Genomic DNA, 19,391 nt, shown 5'->3' with positions numbered 1-19,391 from the left:
TAAACTCAGCAACAAAAGTCTTATATCTGGACAGCTCCATAGATTACACACGAGTTCTCCTTAAGGTAGTCAGCCCCCCCCCCAACATTTTTTTTTCCCCCAGGGGGAAGGGCCCACTCCTAAAGACGTTGTATGACTCCATGGTGGCCTCGGCCATCTTTTATGGTGTGGTCTGCTGGGGCCGCAGCATCTCTGCAGGAGACCGGAAGAGACTGAACAGGGTGATCCGGAAGGCCAGCTCTGTTCTAGGATGCCCTCTGGACCCAGTGGAGGTGGTGAGTGACAGGAGAATGGTGGCTGAGCTGTCATCCCCCACCCCATGCAGGAGACTCTGACAGCAGTGTGGGATGGAAAGATTTCGCAGGTCTTTCCTCCCCACTGCTGTCAGACTCCACAACAAAGACTTCAACTGATCAAACTCACACACACACACACCAAGGGACTATTTTCTGTGGTGGAGACGCTGCGTTCAAAGATTCTTTCAGTCATTTTAGTCCTGACCTGCAGCAGATCAGCTACCATTCCAACCCTCCTGCAGCACCACATTTTTGCAGAGTATGGGAGCTTATGTATGAGATTTATTTGGTTAAGACCTCAGTTTATACCACTTTTGGCTCAGGGACAGTGAGAGACCAAGTCCTAAGGCCTGTCCTCACTGAAACTGAGGTCATCCTGAATTCCAAGTCCCAGGGAAATATCTCAGCAGACATTGCAGAACTTGATCCTCTGACACGCAGTTGCTAGTTGGTGGGGCAGCTGGATAGCTCACTACCCCAAGTTGTGTATCCCAAATATTGTTGGACTGCAAACTTGTTTGGACTGCAAACCCAAGGAAACTGTCAAAATTCCTCACCAGACATCAATATTTGGAATGGTGGTGATGCTGGTTGATCCTCAGTTACCTCAGATCAGGAGAGTGACCAAGGTATTTTCAGGGTCGGATGGACGAGTGAGATCAACTGAGGTAAAGATAAAGCTCTGTGTGTACACAAGACCTTTCACCCACTTAATAGTGCTCCTAGAGCTAACAGCTCACGAGGGTTAGGTGTGCTTGCTTACCTTCTTAAGGTAAGCTATGTTAGCTGCAGGTGTGTCTGATGTGTTGAACATGAAATGGGAAGTTTTGAGCTGAAATCCGCTCAGAATGAATCCCGATGCAGGTGTATCACTGGAATATTTCTAACATTTTGAGTTATTTTCCAGTGTTAGTGTTAGAAAATCAGCACTGCTCAATGTTAGCCATTGTTAATCTTCAAAACTGACTAGGTTACTTTTAAACATATAACACTGTCAAAAGTGTTAATTTAACACTCAACAGTGTTGTATTTAACACTCAGAGGTGTGGACCCATATAGACACTCTCCAGTGTTAATTTAACACTGGAGATTTTGCTGTGTAGTGGAGATTTTTTTTAGACTTCTATTAGTTTGAGTATTCATGAAAGCATAGATCAATTTATTAACCTCTACTTATTTTTAAATATTGCTTATATGCGATGGAAATTTTGCTGTTTTCAAATGCAATGACAAAGTCTTTGAATATGAACTTGATTACTACCATGCCGTGTTTAGGACCACGACCACTGAAGGCCACGCCCCTCTGGTCATGTGTGGTTTGTAGGACGCTCCTCTTCCTCAGAGGATCCACCTGTGCTTCCTCTCCTCTCTCCTCCACCTGTTACAGTGAGGGAACGTCCTCCATGATGGAGGAGCTGCTGGAAAGTGCTGAGAGTTTCCTCCAGAGTGAGACCTCTGTCACAGTTCAGAGGATCTACGGCAGCAGAGACCTTCATGGACACTAAAAGTCTCAAACACACAACAACAACATCACACTGACTCCACTCTGACATCACTGATCAATAATCAAAGAACACACAGATCAAACTGATTGATCAGCCATCAGAGGAGTCGGATCAATGGAGCTGCTTCTGTTCCTGATGTCCCCTGTTTGATCCTGGACCTGAACTCTCCCTGCAGAGGAGACACAACACAGTCAGAGACACGCAGCAATTTATAGAGTGTCCTTTTCCTATTATTCACTTTATTCTTTTTTTTAATCAAAACATAACTTTGTTGTTAATATGTGAATATGTGAAATGAAAAATGTAGCCTGACTAGTTAAAATTTCTGTTCAAATCTCTAGATTCTGTGATTAATGATTAATCATCAACTTTTTGGATTCGTGTTTGGGACTGAGAAGAAAAGAACTGTACTGCCGACCTAATCCAACATTATCTCGTGATCATCTGGAACAGCAGAAAACAGCATTAATGCTGTAACGGTTAAACACAGATTTGTGATTCATATGTGATTTTGCTGATAGTGAATTGCGCTTAACACAGATCAGAATATAATCAGGTAGCTATAATTATATTAGGTTGACCAATATAAGAACATGAAAATCAGAGCTGGGCAGTAATTAAGTACAAATCGTTCCTTACTACAGTAGAATTTTCAAGTATCTGTAATTATTATCCTGACAACTTTTTACTTTTAGTCCCTGTATTTTAAAACAAATAGCTGTATTTTATGCTTCTTATAGACTTGTTACTTTAGTTTCAATGGTTAAAGTAGGCTGGAAAGAGTGCAGCTGTTGTCTCACAGTGTGTTGCAGCTATAGGTCCAGCTGCTGTATTACACAGGGAGAGAAAAGAAAGGCACTCAGAGATGGAGAAAGATAAGAAAGACAGAGCACGAGAGGAATGAGAGATTTAAACACAATAACTGCACAGTTGTGTTTGATAAACCTGGAAGCTTCATAATTTTCATCACATATTGGTTTTGTATGCGGTGTGTTTGATAAATTAGGTATTGTTAAACCTCCTGCAAAAAAACTAACCTATACTTATTTTGTGAATTCGAACGTTGCATGAGAATGCTGGTTAGTTTTGTCCAGGATAAACAGGTTAGGTTGTATTAGTGTGGTGAATTCACAGTAAAGCTTTGTGCTGGACTGCCTTACAGTGACTGCAGGGCTCATAATCATTTAAGTTACATCAAGTGTAGCAGAGATTTTAACTTGCATTTAAAATGATGTTGCTTAGCTTAATTTACTGAACACCAAGTTTATACTGTCTATTGTAAAGACAATATAAAAGGTATAGTGTATATTGAGTGATGCTAAGAGAGATCAAACTGCTGCCCAAATTGTCGTCTTACAAATTGCTTCTGTGTTTTTGGCTTTTCTTCCTCAAATTATTGGATTGAATTCTTAATTCAGAAGGACTTTCAATTTCACCATATTTCCACTGAATTCCTGTTGGGTTATTATTAACAATTCGGATTAGAGATAAATTCAGCTGTGCTCATTCTCTCCAACCACTCTTCTCTGAAAGGTAAGGCAGCACACCCAGGCTTCTAAAATGAATAGAATTTCATTAATTTCATTAGAATTTCCAATAAAGAGGGCAGGTGCTGCTAACAAGTGGACCAGTCCTGCAAGGCTACTCTGGAGCCTGTTTTTCTTATCAGTTAAAGATGGGTGGACATTCTAGTGATTGGGAGGTAGTCATAGTCTGTATCGTAGTACATGAGTTAATAATTTATTCATCAACAAATTGATTTACTCTGATTTACAGAAACCTGGTTACAGCAGGATGATTATGTTAGTTTAAATGATTCAACACCCCCGAGTCATTCTAACTACCAGAAATCTCGAAGCACAGGCCGAGGGGGAGGTGTGGCAGCAACTTTTCACACCAGCCTATTAATCACCCTAAAAATGACAGCCTCAACATGGCATTTAATCTGTTATTAGACTCAATTGGCTTCTCTCAAAATGTAAAAGAACCCACCCACCACTTTAATCACACTCTAGATCTTGTTTTAACATATGGCATCGAACCTGAACATTTCTGAAAGTGCTGTAACTAAGTTTAAGAATATAATCCACCCACTGTTATCATCTCCGATGCCCTGTACCAACACAGAGCAGAGCAGCTATCTGAACGCTACCCCAACAGAGGTCGATTATCTTGTTAATAATAATTTCACCTCCTCACTACGTACGACTCTGGATACTGTAGCTCCTGTGAAAACTAAGGCCTCAAATCAGAAGTACCTGACTCCGTGGTATAATTCTCAAACACGTAGCCTAAAGCAGATGACTCATAATCTGGAGAGGAAATACAGTGGGGCAAAAAAGTATTTAGTCAGCCACCGATTGTGCAAGTTCCCCCACCTAAAATGATGACAGAGGTCAGTAATTTGCACCAGAGGTACACTTCAACTGTGAGAGACAGAATGTGAAAAAAAATCCATGAATTCACATGGTGGGATTTGTAAAGAATTTATTCGTAAATCAGGGTGGAAAATAAGTATTACTCATAGGGGGTCAAACAATTGTTGGGGTTTTCTCTGTATGTATTATTGTTGTGTCTACCTTACAGTATAAAGCGCCTTCAGGCAACTGTTGTTGTGTTTTGTTGTGATTTGGTGCTATATAAATAAAAGTGAAAAGAATTGAACTGATTAACCTGCAGTCAGTTTAGACCGAAGAAGTCATTTGCATAAATGAGGAAACGTTTTTCAGACTGAAAACGCTGCTGCTGGCTGTGCGATTGGCCTCCTGAACTGTTCTTACGCCACCACTGCCTTCAGTGTGTGTGGCCTCCAGACCTGCTCAGGAATGTACTTCTGTGCTACCGACCATTGGGTCAATCCCCTGAACTGTTTTAGGTTTTGTTGAGATGAAATTATTTGAAGTGCCTCAATTCTATGCTTTATATTAACTAAAATGCCATATAACCATAAAGTGGAGTATTAAGTGGACATGGCCCTGAAAATAAAAGCATTAGACTACGTGTCAGGATTGGACCCTGAATATCTTCATGTTCCTGTGAATACATAGGCCTTAACTAATAAACTTAACACGCACACAAACAAAAACACACACACACAAATAATGAATGAACAAACAAACCTTTGACTTTGAGCACCACTATTTTCTTTCTGATTAACGTTTCCTTTCTCCAGACTAAACATCTGTATCCTCCACTGTCTGCCTCTGTGGGCTGTTTCAGGGTCAGACTGAGGTCTCCAGTTATCAGCAGGTCTTCATTCACCTTCGTTCGGTCTTTGTAAACCTGATGCTGTTCTTCAGGCTGGTCAGAGCCGTTCATATACAGGTGGACCTTCCTGTAATTGTCCAACCACTCCACTTTAGAATCTTCAGGCAGGTTTTTTGAGGTACTAAAGGGCAGCTGGATGGACTCTGCCCCCTCCTCCACCTCGACCTGACAGACTGAAAGGACAACAAACACAACATAAGCTGTCGCATCATGAAGGAGACGTGGAAATCACTGCTATTTTTTGGAGAATTTTAAGTGGCTATACATCAATACAACAACACAACCATTATGTCCAAAAACATCAAAAAGAAAATGCACAGAAGTGCAATAAACTACAAAATAATCTTTTATTTGGGTTGTTTTTCTTTTACACATATTTGTAGTTACAAAAATTTCAGGGATATACCCCTCAAAACTGTAAATGCAAAAAAGTTGCACAAAATAGTTTTCAACCACAGGAAATTTATTCTGACTGTCTTAACAGTGCAATCTGAGTTCTCAGAGTCCAGGAAACTATACAGAAGGGCATAAAGTCAAACATGGTTTTCAAAAACACCGGTGAACCTTTGAAAAGCCCTGTAGGGAAAAACTACGTTTCCCAAGAAAATGACATAATTTCCGATTTTTGCAGTTAATGACAGATATGCGATAGTTCAAGTTAACAACCTGATGATATTTACTCCAACGTAAAAAGTCCTATAAACAGCTGATCGGACTGGCAAAGTTTGTTTCTCGATTATAATGGGGTTTTGGGCTGTTTTACGTAATCTTTGCAAAGCCATATGTGGAAGGAGCCACAGTTCGACCGTGATTTAAAAACAGTAACGCAAATGAATTTAAAAGCGTTAAGGACAGACTGCATTGAGTGAGTCACGACACTCACACAATAGACAAAAACAATCAGCTGTTGGTACCAAAAAGCTAGCAGGAAATCTGCAGCAGATAACGACCTGATTTCATTGGCTAGGCATCCAGGGGGATGGGCATCAGCACTGACCTCTGACTTTCAGCTCCACTTTTCTCTTCAGCAGGATGTTTCCCTCCCTGCTGTAGACGGTGCAGGTGTAGGTGTCTGTGTTGTAGTCTGTGGGGTAGTTCAGGGTCAGACTGAGGTCTCCAGTTTTCAGCAGGTCTTCATTCATCTTCGTTTGGTCTCTGTAAACCTGGTGCTGTTCTTCATGCTGGTCAGGGTCGTTCTCATACACGTGTACCGTCCTATAGTTGTCCATCCACTCCACTTTAGCATCTTCAGGCAGGTGAAGTGTGGTGTTGAAGGGCAGCTGGACAGACTCCACCCCTGACTCCACCTCCACCTGGGGGACTGAGAGGACAACAAAGCACAACATGAGCTTGGATGGAGACATTTGTGTTGACTCTAACAGGCTGAATGCTGCTGCTTCACTGGGAGCTACATGAACAAACTAAGTAACATATACAGCTACAACATTGTCCATGTGCCAAGACTGCTAGCAGGGTAACATGCTAACCCTGATTAGCATCTCCATTTTATTTCACAGTGTTATTGAAACACTGATGCTTTGTGGGGTTAGTTAGTAAACTATCTATAATCATAACTGATTATAGATGAGGACCAAAGAAGGTTGTTACTGAGATTTGAGCTGACTTAGCTTAGCCTGTGTTTCAGCCACATGCTAAACAAACACATGTTCAGAAACTAGAAGATGTTACCTTTCAGATGAAGTCTCACACATGAACTTTGCTCCTACAGTTCATCTGCTGAAGCTTTTACATTTGGCTGGAAATCAAATAAAAACCAAAACAGCCACAAACATCAGACATGCTAACACTGTGACATTATTGGATGGAGTCACTGAGACTGAACCACCATCATGAGTCTGACCTCTGACCTTTGACCTGGATCTACAGCACTGACCTTTGACTTTCAGCTCCACTTGTTTCTCCATCAGGATGTTTCCCTCCCTGTTGTAGACGGTGCAGGTGTAGGTGGAGTTGTCTCCATCTGTGGGGTGTTTCAGGGTCAGACTGAGGTCTCCAGGTTCCAGTAAGTTTCTCTTCATCTTTGTTCGGTTCTTGTATTTATCGTCCTGTTCTTCAGGCTGGTCAGAGCCGTTCTCATACACGTGGACCTTCCTGTTGTTTTTGTCCTTCCACTCCACTTTAGCGTATTTAGGCAGGCAAACCATGGTTTTGCAAGGCAGCTGGACAGACTCCACTCCTGAATCCACCTCCAACTTGTAAACTGAGAGAACAACAAAGCACAACATTTGCAAAAGTAAAGGTTACTAGTGATCATCTGATGGCCTCTTACTGTGGACTCATTTCTGTGCTTGTCCTGTTAGACCTCAGTGCACCATTCAATGCATTGATCATAATATTATACTACAGAAAATATGCTGCAGGTTTCAGAGGAATTATAGCTTTTAATCTGATAGATTACAATTTGTTCATGTAAACTGGGAGTCTTCTTAACACGCTCAGCGTGTTCCACCGGGCTCTTTGCTGGGAAAAATAGTTTTTTTTTAATTTTATACATGCTTGCTTTACACAATATTATTAAAGATTACTTTATACATTTTCGTTGCTATGCCAATGAATCCCAGTTATAATCAAAAAGGATACCAGATGTCACAAATCAGAAATTTATGGGCATTATGGGTAGTGTAGTAGCAGAGACTCACCTGACATGAAATACTGGCGGAAATAAAATAAAAGACCTCCAGAAGTGATGAGAACGAGAACCAGAATAACTATGAGAGCTTTGAGCCAGGATGGAAACCATTCTGTGGAGAAAAAAAAGAATAATATGATCTTTGACTGAATGTCATTTATAAATGTAATGAGTAGACCTTTGCTTAAATCAAAGGGCCAACATGGTTATTCTGACACTGTTAAAATAATAAAGCTTCATCTGATTGATGTGACATGTATCTACAACAGCTGTTTGTTGTTGACCTTTGACCTGCAGCTGTACATCTCCCAGTTTCCGGTTGCCATATTTAAGGTCTGTAACGGAACAGGTGTAGGTGCCGCTGTCAGACAGTTGGAGGTTGGTCAAAGTGAGGTTGAGGTCGCCAGTTTCCAGAGCGTCAGCCTTCATGGATGTTCGGCCGCTGTAACGCTGGTTTTGATCTTTCAGTTCGTCTCCTTGAAGCTGACGCTGACGGTGGACGGTTGGAGGACTGAGGTCGGAGCGACTCCACACAACTGAGGGGCTGTCCAGTTCAAAAGTGGGAAAATCGCAGGGCAGCAAGACAAATGGCTGTCCCACATAAAGGTCCACAGCCGAGGCATATTGGGAAACTGAGGACACAGAAAGAGACTCAATATATTAATTTGACATTTGTTTCAGCTGCAGATAAAAATGTTCGGTGTCCACCAAAGGAGAATCAGCAGGACTGTGATTTTACTGCATTTTAGTGCACTTTCATTGAAACTTAAATACATTTTAGTTTCTCAACGGGCCAAAATAATAGGAACAGAAACAGACTGCTGTAATGTCAGCTCACACTGACTCCTTGTTTTCACTACTTGCAGATTAGCTGTGGCCATATGCTGTTTAATTACAAGGATTCCCATCAGGCACAGGGAGGCACCTTCCCCGAACTACTCATGCTGATTAACACAACACACACACGTTACATGCACTTCTCTCCACCACCACTAGATGTCTCCACACTCTGTGCTGACTCCAATGATCAGAGCTGCTGAGCCTGTTTGCAGACAGAGGAGGAGCTCCTGGTGATCCGTGTGGCACTAAAAAGCTCTGATAACGTCCATCCAGCAGCTGATAACAGGGACATTTGGTGCCATGTCAGAGCTGCACAGTCAATCATCCGTGTGGCTCTTTAGTTTGAAGAGTTCAAAGCAGGAGCAGAGAATCTAAAGTGTGTCACACAGCACCAAGTTTCCTTTGGTCACATATGAAATGTGAGTCCGAGCTTCAGCTACACAACAACACACACAGCAGCTGATTGTAACATGAGCTCATCTGAAAGGCACCAAGAAGAATCCAGAGATTTGAAAGTTGCTGCTTTGGATCGTTAGTTTGATCTGAATCAGAATCCAGTGTTTGATGGAAATCTCCTCCTGCTGCACTTCAACACATTAAAGAGAGAGAGATGAAAGAAAAGCTGATGATGAGAGCAGAGAGAGGAAGGTGTACTTACCGTGCAGGAGGATCACAAACACCACAAACATCTTCATGTTCCTGTCAAACTCAGAGACTCTTTAAAAGCCCTTCAGGACATCAGCTCACAGCAGCTTCACTTTCCTCTGCTGATCATCTACTGACACTCTCACACTGCTTCACTGTCACAGCTCAGAGTTCAGCTTCACACTTTGTTAAAGCACATCTGTGGAATGAAGTCCGGCCGGCCACAGATCACTTCTGAGGAAAGAGGAGGACGTCGGCTTTCCTCCTAGTTTCACGCCCGAGCGCTCAGGTTGGAGGCGGCTGCTGCGGCCTCACCCTGACACGCACAAAGCTCCGCCTCCAGTCCTGACACTGAAACATCCACTGTAGCTACAATGATGCAGATGTGACCCTCAGCAGCTGGATTTTCTCTCCATAGACGTGTTTCCATGCAGATCATGGACATAAAGCAGCTCCAGGATGAAGAGTGTGAAAGAACTTCTTCCACTACAGTATTCATTACAGCACTGTGGCACTCCACAAACCCTCACACTGTCTCAATCCCTGTTTCCAGTTTGACTGAGAGAAGGCCTGAAGCTCAGCCAATCACAGGACAGGAAGTGATCAGCTGACACAGTGATTTGAAGCTGTCAGGGTGAGGCTGCTTCATGCAGGTGTGAAACTATGAGGAAGCTGAACGCCTCCTCTTTCCTCAGAAGTGATCTGTGGCAGTCTGCCATCATGTTTGGCTGCTCACACTTTATTGCAACAGACACTATAAAAAAAAACACCCAGCACGCCCCTGCGGGCAGTTTATCCTTCAAGCTCGGGTCCTCTACCAGAGGCCTGGGAGCTTGAGGGTCCTGCGCAGTTTTTTTTGCTCTTCTGGACAGAGATCTCCAATGTTGTTCCAGGGATCTTCTGGAGCCTAGCTTGGGAGTCACTGCACCAAGTGCTCCAATTATCAGTAGGACTGCTGCTACCTAATTTTTTCCTTTTTCTTTTTTTTTGGTTTGTTTTTTGCGCCTGTCGCTTTTGGTTCTTTAGCCATCAGAATTACTGTCTGAAGGCCAGAAAGATGCCCAATGGATTGACATGTGGATCATTACGGTTTTGCCATATTGGCTTATTTGATTGATCTTTATTTTTGTTATTGTTATTTTAGTTTCATTTATTAGAGACGCTACCTTCACCCTCCACATCTTCATCTCCATCATCATCTATATCTGGAAGTCCCACAGGATCTCAGCTCAGTCATTCTTGACCCTTGTCTCCCATTTTGACCTCGGGACTTTCAGGCCATAATTGACATAAATGTTTTCGTTTGGTTATGGCGTTACATGTATCCCCTGCCTGCTAGCATCTTGCACCAGCTGTAGTGTCTTAATAAAGTCTATGTATTGATAGATAGTCACAAGCGTGTCTTAGATATTTTGGTTTTGGAACTAATTTTAGCCCATTAAAGAGCACATTTATTCCACATTTTGTAAACTTCCAAGCACTTTGGGTTTTCATTAACCAATAATTATGAAAAATCCTTGTTGGCATAACCATTTAACCATACTGATTGTGACTGCTGGCCATTTCAAATTTTATGTTTCTTTTTTTTTCTTTTTTTTTTTTTTGAATAATTGCAAAATTGTCGCAATTGTCGTTTTCTCACCAAGCTTCTGGCGGATGGTCTTTTAGCCCATTGCAGTCTTTTTCAGATCTATGCCCTTAAAGTCCTCGACGTTTGGGAACCACTGGTGTAGAGGATGGACATCAGCCAGGATAAGCAGCAGAGCTCTCAGTAGAAATTACTGGGAGTCATGATTCGCTTAACCACCAACTGAATCCACATAAACCCCTGACTGTGCACATTTCCCTGTTTAGAGGCAAAGTCTCCCTCTACAATGTAGCAACAGAAAATATAGTCTTTTATGTTCCTTCTTTTTCTCTGCTCATGTTCTAATTAACTCAATCAAGCTGAGCACACTTATTAGAATAATTAAAATAAAGTTTGCATTTCCATCTGTTAATATTATTTATTATCACATTAATGTGGGACAAGGCTCAGGTTGCTTTGCATAACTGCTTGTAGCAAGAAAGTAAAAGGAGCTACTTTTACTTTCTTACTGTTGGGTCATTGACCCAGTGTTCTCAGTTTTGGACTTTGTCACTGTTTAGTTTTCACGTTTTTCTCTTTTAGTATGTAATCCTCAGTGTGTGTGCATTATTTTCTGTTCCACTTCCTGTGTGTGATGAGTCAGATTCAGTGCAGCTGTGTTCTTACCTGTTTTTAATCATAATCCATTATCCATTATTGTCCACTGAGTATTTAAGAACTCACTTTTCCTCAGTTGCTTGACTTGTCATCGTCAATCCCATGTGTGTGTTTTTAGTGCCGCCAGCCCTTCAGTCAATCAGTCCATCTCATGTTGTATCTGCCTTTATAATAAATATAAAAATATGGCTGTGGACGATGTTTATTAATAATAATAAACATCGTCCACATCCTTCACCAACCCGTGAGCCCTGCCCTCTCTTCTCTCGCTCCACACAGCGACCGCCTGACACTTACTTTGAGTACATTTCAGAACCTCTATTTTTTTTTACTTTTACTTGAGTAAAGAAGTTGAATCAGTATTTTTTAAAAACTAGCATCTGTACTTCTACTTAAGTAAATAATGTCTGTTTATGCCACCTCTTCTTGCTGGTGTCAAAGGGTATAATGGCAAGGTGAGTTTCTACCAGAGGCATTTTAAAACAGAAACTCAAAAATGAGACGTGTCGTAGCTGTGATTTTTCTGTAAAAAACCCTTAAAGGTTATCTCCATGTTATGAAGGGCTACACAGAAATGAAACTGAATACCAGTGTGCATGTTTCATTAATCCATCCATTTTCTGTTTCTGTTCCATCCAAACCCTGGTTCAGGTTGTGGGTCAGCCTCTGAGCAAAGAGCCCAGACTTCCCTATCCCCATCTCCTCCATCTTATCAGTGCAGCACACTTCATTAATGAGCTGGAATGCAGAAATGTTCCCAGGCTAGCTGAAAGACTTAATCCCTCCAGCATGCCCTGGGTCTTCCCTGGGCCTCAGCCCGGTGGGACACAAAAATCTCACAAAAGAGGTGTCCAGGAGGCCCTTTGTCAGATGCCCAAACTACCTCAAATGGCTTATTTCAATGCAGAGGAGTAGCAGCTCAATCTGAGCCCATCTTGGATGACTGAAATTCTCACGCTATCTGTAAGGAAGAGCCATATTTCTGCTGCTTGTATCTGAGATCACATTCTTTCAGGCACCACCTAGAGTTTACAATGATAGGTGAGGGTAGTGATGTAGTGAACTTCTAAATTGACAGTTTTGCTTTTATATTCAGCTTTCTCTTTACCAGAACAGACAATTGCATCATCTGGATCATTGCAGCCACGGTCCAAATCCATCTGCCCATAATCCTCCAACCGTCACTTGTTAAAAAGACCCTTTGATACTTACAGTCCTCCACTTGGTGAATATCTCCACCAGTGGAAACATAAATGTTAAACTATTAAAACGATACTCTTAAAGTAAAAGTAAAGACAAAAAGGATTGGTGCCCTTTATTTATTCCAGTCACTTAATTAAGTCATTTAATCCATAAGAAGCAAAGAACACAAAGAACCAAACCGCTTATTTTGCCTGTTGGTCATTTTTGCTGGCAATTTTTGAATAAAAGTCTTCAACCTAGCTCATCTGACAGTATTCATGTTTGGCAGTCACAATCAGTATGAATGTAGTAGTGCAATGTAGTCTGTGCAGTCCAGCATATCACAATTACTAAATGGGGGAGGACCCTGTGGAGGACCCAGCAGCAGAGAAGCAATTTAGAGTGAGAATTTGATCAAGGCGACGAGAGGCAGACCAACCGAGCGGTGGTGTATCAATCTCACAATTGGCAAACAGGTGAGAAGACACACCTCCAGCCATTCAGCAGAAAGGTAAGCCATGCCCTCTATCTCTCACACACACACACACACACACACACACACACACACACACACACACACACACACACGGAAAGGGAGGGAGGGACAGAGAGGCTGGGCACCAAAACTACAACACATATCAGGAAATGATGCAGTATTTTGCAGCGAACGTTAAGTGACAAAGAGACTTGTGGAAGATCCAGATCCAAGCCAAGTACAAGAAATACTACTCAGTACGGTGAGTGTGGAGTTCTTTAAACTATATTTATTAATGCAAATATGCTAAACTGTTAGATGTGGACGTTTAATAATGTGCTTCACTTTTCATTCGTCAACAGGAAAAATTATATTTTTCTGACTTCTGCTTTTAAGTTTAGTTTCACTGATAGACAACATTCAATTGAATACAGTTCACTTCATATAGAAACATTTCAGAAAAAAGGAAGAGAGCGGAGAGAGGCAGGACAAAAGCCAGAGTTTAGTAATTACTATTATTAAATGCAACAGTGTTGTATGAAATCAAGAATGACGTGTGAATGAAAAAGAAATGCTCAGTGCATCATGGGAAGCTCCTACCAGCCAGGGGAAGGTTTTAAATTAAGTTCTTTAAGATGTGATTTTAGATTTAACAGGGTGTGGCGACACGGCAGTGTGGTTTTTACCACTGGTGACTCACAACAAGAAGGTCATGAGTTTGACTCCACCATCTGGCCGTGTGTTGGGTGAACTGGTGATTCTAAATTGGCCGTAGTTGTAAATGTTTTTCTGCCTCTCTGTGTGAGCTCTGTGACAGACTAGCAGCCTGTCCAGGGCCTAACTGACCTCTTGCCCTATACTAGGATATGCTGCAGCCCAACTCTAACCCTGAATTGGATGAGTAGAGTAGCAGAGTGGATAGATGGGTGCACCAGTGTTGGGACTAACGCGTTATTAAGTAACGCGTTACAGTAACTACGTTATTATTGTGGTAACGAGCACGGTAACTAGTTATTATGCCAAAATCAGGAACGCGTTAGTCGTTACTGGGATTTAGATAGGGTCGTTACTCGTTACTTCGTGTGGTGGCTATCGCGGAGCTTCCACAGATTCAGTAACATTAGCAAGTGGTGGAGGCCAGCAGGTGGATGAAGGAAAGGGAGGCAAGAGGAGAGACCCGAAGCGGCCGCCGGTCCAAGTGTGAACTGAACTTCAGGTAAGAAGTTATTATGACCTGCAGTCTCTCTGGGTCAGATATAAACCAAGTTTAGGTGGAGTTTATTTTCGTTATGCTGACTTTTTCCGTACTGCATGCTAGCTAGCATGACGGAGTTTCTATACAGCTGGGTGGTGCTATGAAGTTAATGATGTTGAACTTTATTTTGTTCATAAGTTATTAGAGTTGCCAACCTTCCCGCACAAAGAAATACTTTTCTTTCTTATTCTCATTTAAAATGTCTCGCTTTTAAAAAATAATTATCTGAATCTTACAACAAACGATTGATAGATTGATGCATATATACCATCAGAACAGTGTACATCACTGTCACAACAGTGTTTATTTTCATTCAAAGGCTTTATGATTTTTCCTATAATGGTGGGCCGGTCTCTAGTCAAAATGTCCGGGCCAATTTTCTGTCCCAGTCCAGCTCTGTATGCAGCTCATCTGCAGTCTGGTGTTACCTACATCTTCCTATTCAGAAGGCAGAATTTCCGAGTTCTGAGTACAGTCAAAGCACCACGACTGCAGTTTTTGTGTTGGATGTAAAAAGCACACATGACGCTGTGACGTAGGCTAGAATCATGGCAGCAGTCAACGACGGTCCAGGTGTGGGATTTCTCTCGTGGAGATATGCACATTATCTTTTCCTTTCTATTGGTAGGTGGCACAGTGCACTTGTGGCAAGTAAGCAAGCTAGAAGACTGGCAAAGTTATGGAAGCAACACATTAACAAGAGAATTCTGAGTAAAACCAAAGTTACTTTCCCTAGTAACTAGTTACTTTGAAAGTAACGAGTAACTTGAAGTAACTGAGTTACTTTTGAGAGAAGTAACTAGTAATGTAACTAAGTTACTATTTTAAAGTAACTTACCCAACACTGATGTGACTGATACTTGGATTTTACAAACAAGCAATTCTCACAGATGGCAGCACCACCTCGGCCAGAACTGTTCGACTTCCATGGAGTCCCCATGATCAACATTTTCACTGATGACTGGGACAACATTCAGAACTTCAAAGCGAGACCAGATGATATTCTTATTGCTACATACCCTAAAGCAGGTAATGATGTGTAAGAGCTCTGCAGTATTTTTTCACAAAGAAAAATAGATCGACATATCTTGCTAACCAGTATCTATTGATATGTTTGTTTGTTTTATCTCAGGAACTACATGGGTCTCTTACATCTTAGATCTTCTGTATTTTAGCGATATGGGTCCAGACCGTCAGACATCCATCCCTATTCATGAAAGAGTTCCCTTCCTGGAGTTCTGTCTACCTCCTATACCTTCAGGTTAAATCCTATTTTATGCTATCATATTACACCAAAACAAAAAGCTCAAAGTCAATTTCATTTTGGCTATATACTTAAACAAAAATATTAAAGGGCAGCCATTATACCAATTCCCAGAAACTGTTGTGAAACAGGTTCAACCTGTTTGATCTATTATTGGATGTTTCTGTTTCACATGCTTAAGAAGCAGCTGCTAAAATAGCCCTTTATTCAGTGGCTTTCTAAGAGCCAGCAGTTTGTCAGTGTGTAAACATGTCAGGTTATTTAAAACATCTACATTTTTCAGGCCATTAGTATTATTGACATGTAATCTAAAAGAATCTTTCAATCAGTTGCAAACAAACCCTTTCTTATCATCCAGGCACAGACTTGGCAGAACAACTTCCCACCACTCCTCGTCTCATTAAAACCCACCTTCCTGTCCAGTTTGTACCAAAGTCTTTCTGGGAGCAGGACTGCAGGGTAAAAGTCATGAACTTATGCATATACATTAATGAAACCCACAGATTATAATTTAGTGTGGTGTCTTTCTGTAGATAATCTATGTGGCCCGTAATGCAAAGGACAATGCGGTGTCCTATTTTCACTTTGACCGGATGAACAGCCTTCAGCCAGAACCAGGAGACTGGAGCACCTTTCTACAGGGATTCATGGAGGGAAACAGTGAGTCCAGTGTAGTTTCAGGTTCCAGGAAAAACAATGTCATCTCATTTTGCATGTAAAAATTCCTCTGTGCATTGTTTTGTGGCTACAGGGGCTTTTGGATCGTGGTATGACCATGTGAATGGCTGGTGGGAAAAGAAGCAGACTTATTCAAATCTCCTCTACATGTTCTATGAAGATTTGATTGAGGTACTGTGGCTTGTGCTAATGTCTTTGCCATTGTCAGCTGAGCTCTTTAAAACTGTCTTGATTGTGACTGTAACAAACAAAGATCCACAGGAACATCTCATTTTTATCAGCCTATACATGGCTAAAGCTATAACGGTTAACTAAAAGATTTTCCTTCTTGGATGCAGGAAAAAAGAGAGCAGCTTTCCAGGGCCTGTCTCTGCAGATGATGAAGGAAATAGTGTCACACACAACATTTCTGTAAAGCCATGGCCAAAGGTTTTGCTGCTATTCAACAAAGAAAACAACATTTGCCTTAAATTACAATTAATTCCGACTAGGTGCCCAGATATACCCAGTTTTAAATGGGTATTTTACTTTTCTTTTTTTTTTTAAAAAGCAGTGTGCTGTGCAAGTGATAAAGATGTCTTTGAGTATGCTTATACTATATCTATAATCAGGTTGTTTGCATGGAACAAAAGAACAAGTATCAGTAAATGCCCGAAATATCAAAATTACAGCTTTTCTTTGAGTGGAGACTGAACATGTGCATGGAAACATGGTAAGCGTCAAACTGATAAAAGCTGAAGAAAAGAAAAATCTGTTTGACCGATCACTACATCAGTCTTTGTCGTGTGTTGTTCTAAGTAGCTTTCTAGACCTAAATGCAGACTTGTGACACAATTACAGTGCGAAAAGCAAACCTTTATTATCAGGACCATGACCATATTTCTCAAGTAACTTTTTTGAAAAATGCAAGTAAGCTTATTTTCCCCAAGACACTAATGCTGTCGCTTAACTCAGAATACTAGTTTACACAGGGCAGATATCATATACATATACAGATGTCATATGCTGTAAATAGGAATGGGCAGTGGTAAGAGTTTAGTGATTTAATTCCATTATGGACATCACATATCGATTTGATTTGTTATCGACTCTCACTGGCTCCCCTTTAAGAGTCACCACCATTTCTAAGCAGCACAGCAAAGAGATCACATTCATGCAAATTAAATACATGCTGAGTGATCAAATGTTTGAACATGGTTGAGGTATCTCGCCTCTTTGTTGTGATCTTTGTGGTCATTGGTGCCCATATCACACAGAACTCTTTTCTTTAAATGAATGCAGCACCTTACTTATTTCCTCCCAGCACAAAGACATTTGTTATACTACACGTTACTCCTTTTACTCTGTAAAGGCTCCACAGACCAACACACTCCCCTATACTAATGAGGACACATGGGATCTTTCTCTTAGTGTTTAGGTATGAACACAAATGAAAGGACAAAACAGGATAAAAAGACTTAAAAGTGCAATAAATGTGTTATAAAAATAAAAGCAATGGCCAAAGCCACGCTGTTGATTATGCCACTATTTTTCTCTTCAGTCAAACAAACTGAAATCAGCTGATTGTAGTGAGATAACTGATTAACGGGATTAATAGCCAGGCAGACTAACAATTCCAAGTAACCGGACTCCTGAGAGCTCTACATTCCCATCTATAATTATAAATCAGTTACTGTACCAGATTTTATTTCATTTGTACTTTGAGCACCAATGAAATTTAATTCCATTGTAATTGGGAGAAGTTGGACATTTTTAAATATCTCCAAAAGGCCTAACAACACCAGATCAATCTAGACAGATAAGAGAGGATAAATTTGATTTTGGATTGAAATGTTCCTTTAAAGGTGATAATTATTTTCAATATTTATGTGAACAGGACTCGGGACGAGAAATAGACCGACTGTGTTCCTTCCTTGGTTTGTCTCCATCAGCTGAAGAGAAGGAAAGAATCAGAGCCAGTGTGACGTTTGACAGCATGAAACAAAACAAGATGACCAACTACAGCACAATTCCTCTGTTGAACCAGACCGTGTCTCCTTTCATGAGAAAAGGTAAAGTCAATGCTCAGCATCACTTTTTTTCAGTACCAATATTTTCTCCATATATAATTAGGTTGATTGGTTACTCTGAACATTTTGTTTCCAGGGAAAGTTGGTGACTGGAAGAACCACTTCACTGTGGCCCAGAATGAGCAGTTTGATGAAGACTACAAGCAGAAAATGAAGAATCCTGATCTAAAGTTTCGTTATGAAATTTAGATCCCCAGCGTGACTCGATCGAGCTGTGAAGTGATGAAAACGTTAACATAACATTTCAAGATTCATCTGCACCTCTTATGTAAAATTACAAAGAAACAAAACTTAGAATAATGTACTGTCAAAATGATGCGTCTGCTAAGACTGACTTTGAATCTTTGACTTTACCATTTGTTTTTTGATTGATGTTGGTATTATTTCCTTAATGTTATGCCAGTCAATAACTCTATTTAATCTATTGTGCAACAAAATAATATAAACATATAAACTATTCACCTTTTTTTCTCATCTTTAGCAGTGATGTTGAATGGATTGACTTAACCTGGCCGTCTCCCTACTGCAGTTTTTGAATTGAGAGGTACAGTTTCGGGTGATTTTAAAAAGAGCTGTGCTTAAAGTTTTATAAACATGTTTGTTGTCTCATTCTGAGGGACTATTGGTTCTAAAAGAAAGTGTGGAGCATTATTAAAATCACTACACATGATTCCACCACCACCAACCTGAGTAGTCTTAGTGAAGACACTGGCTACCACCAGGAAACCATACAGATGACATCAGGCCAGGGTTAAGATCACTAACATAATATCTAAACCAAAAACATGAAAAAGTAGTAACAGTTAAACAGTAGCAGATAATAATCAGCATATGACAAACACATGAATCCCCACAGTTCAGCTGCAGGTTAGGATTCCTGAGGAAGATCTCTAAAGAAAACATCCAGACCCCTAACGTATCAGTTCAACTCAGCTGCAGTGACTCATCTAGGTGACAGTACAATTACTGCGTATCATCAGACATGGTAAAGGTCCGCCACACCTGGTGCACAGCCTTTTG

The 19,391-nt window shown here is 40.9% G+C and overlaps 3 protein-coding genes across 3 annotated transcripts in view; 2 read left to right on the top strand and 1 right to left on the bottom strand.

Moving 5' to 3' along the window:
• LOC113017972 (uncharacterized) overlaps positions 1–19,391 on the top strand; it is a 286,973-nt gene that overhangs the window by 50,421 nt on the left and 217,161 nt on the right. The gene's annotated exons all lie outside the window — the stretch shown is intronic.
• Positions 1,669–19,391, bottom strand: part of LOC113017965 (uncharacterized) — a 49,237-nt gene continuing 31,514 nt past the window's right edge. Inside the window, exons 10-11 of the mRNA XM_026161045.1 lie at positions 6,963–7,176; positions 1,669–1,970 (exon numbers count right to left, since the gene is read on the bottom strand). Coding sequence (XP_026016830.1) covers positions 1,879–1,970; positions 6,963–7,176 — 306 coding nt within the window. The 3' untranslated portion in view covers positions 1,669–1,878. The remainder of the gene's footprint in view (positions 1,971–6,962; positions 7,177–19,391) is intronic.
• Positions 13,271–18,563, top strand: LOC113017976 (cytosolic sulfotransferase 3-like). The gene is made up of 8 exons (XM_026161057.1): positions 13,271–13,367; positions 15,251–15,389; positions 15,493–15,621; positions 15,983–16,083; positions 16,158–16,284; positions 16,376–16,473; positions 18,179–18,353; positions 18,448–18,563. Exons 2-8 carry the CDS (start codon positions 15,251–15,253, stop codon positions 18,558–18,560), a joined length of 882 nt encoding a protein of 293 aa, XP_026016842.1. The 5' UTR covers positions 13,271–13,367; the 3' UTR covers positions 18,561–18,563.

The sequence above is a fragment of the Astatotilapia calliptera genome, unplaced genomic scaffold, assembly GCF_900246225.1.
Source record: "Astatotilapia calliptera unplaced genomic scaffold, fAstCal1.2 U_scaffold_3, whole genome shotgun sequence".
NCBI classification, from domain to species: Eukaryota; Metazoa; Chordata; class Actinopteri; order Cichliformes; family Cichlidae; genus Astatotilapia; species Astatotilapia calliptera.
This window is presented reverse-complemented; position numbering and strand designations above follow the sequence as displayed.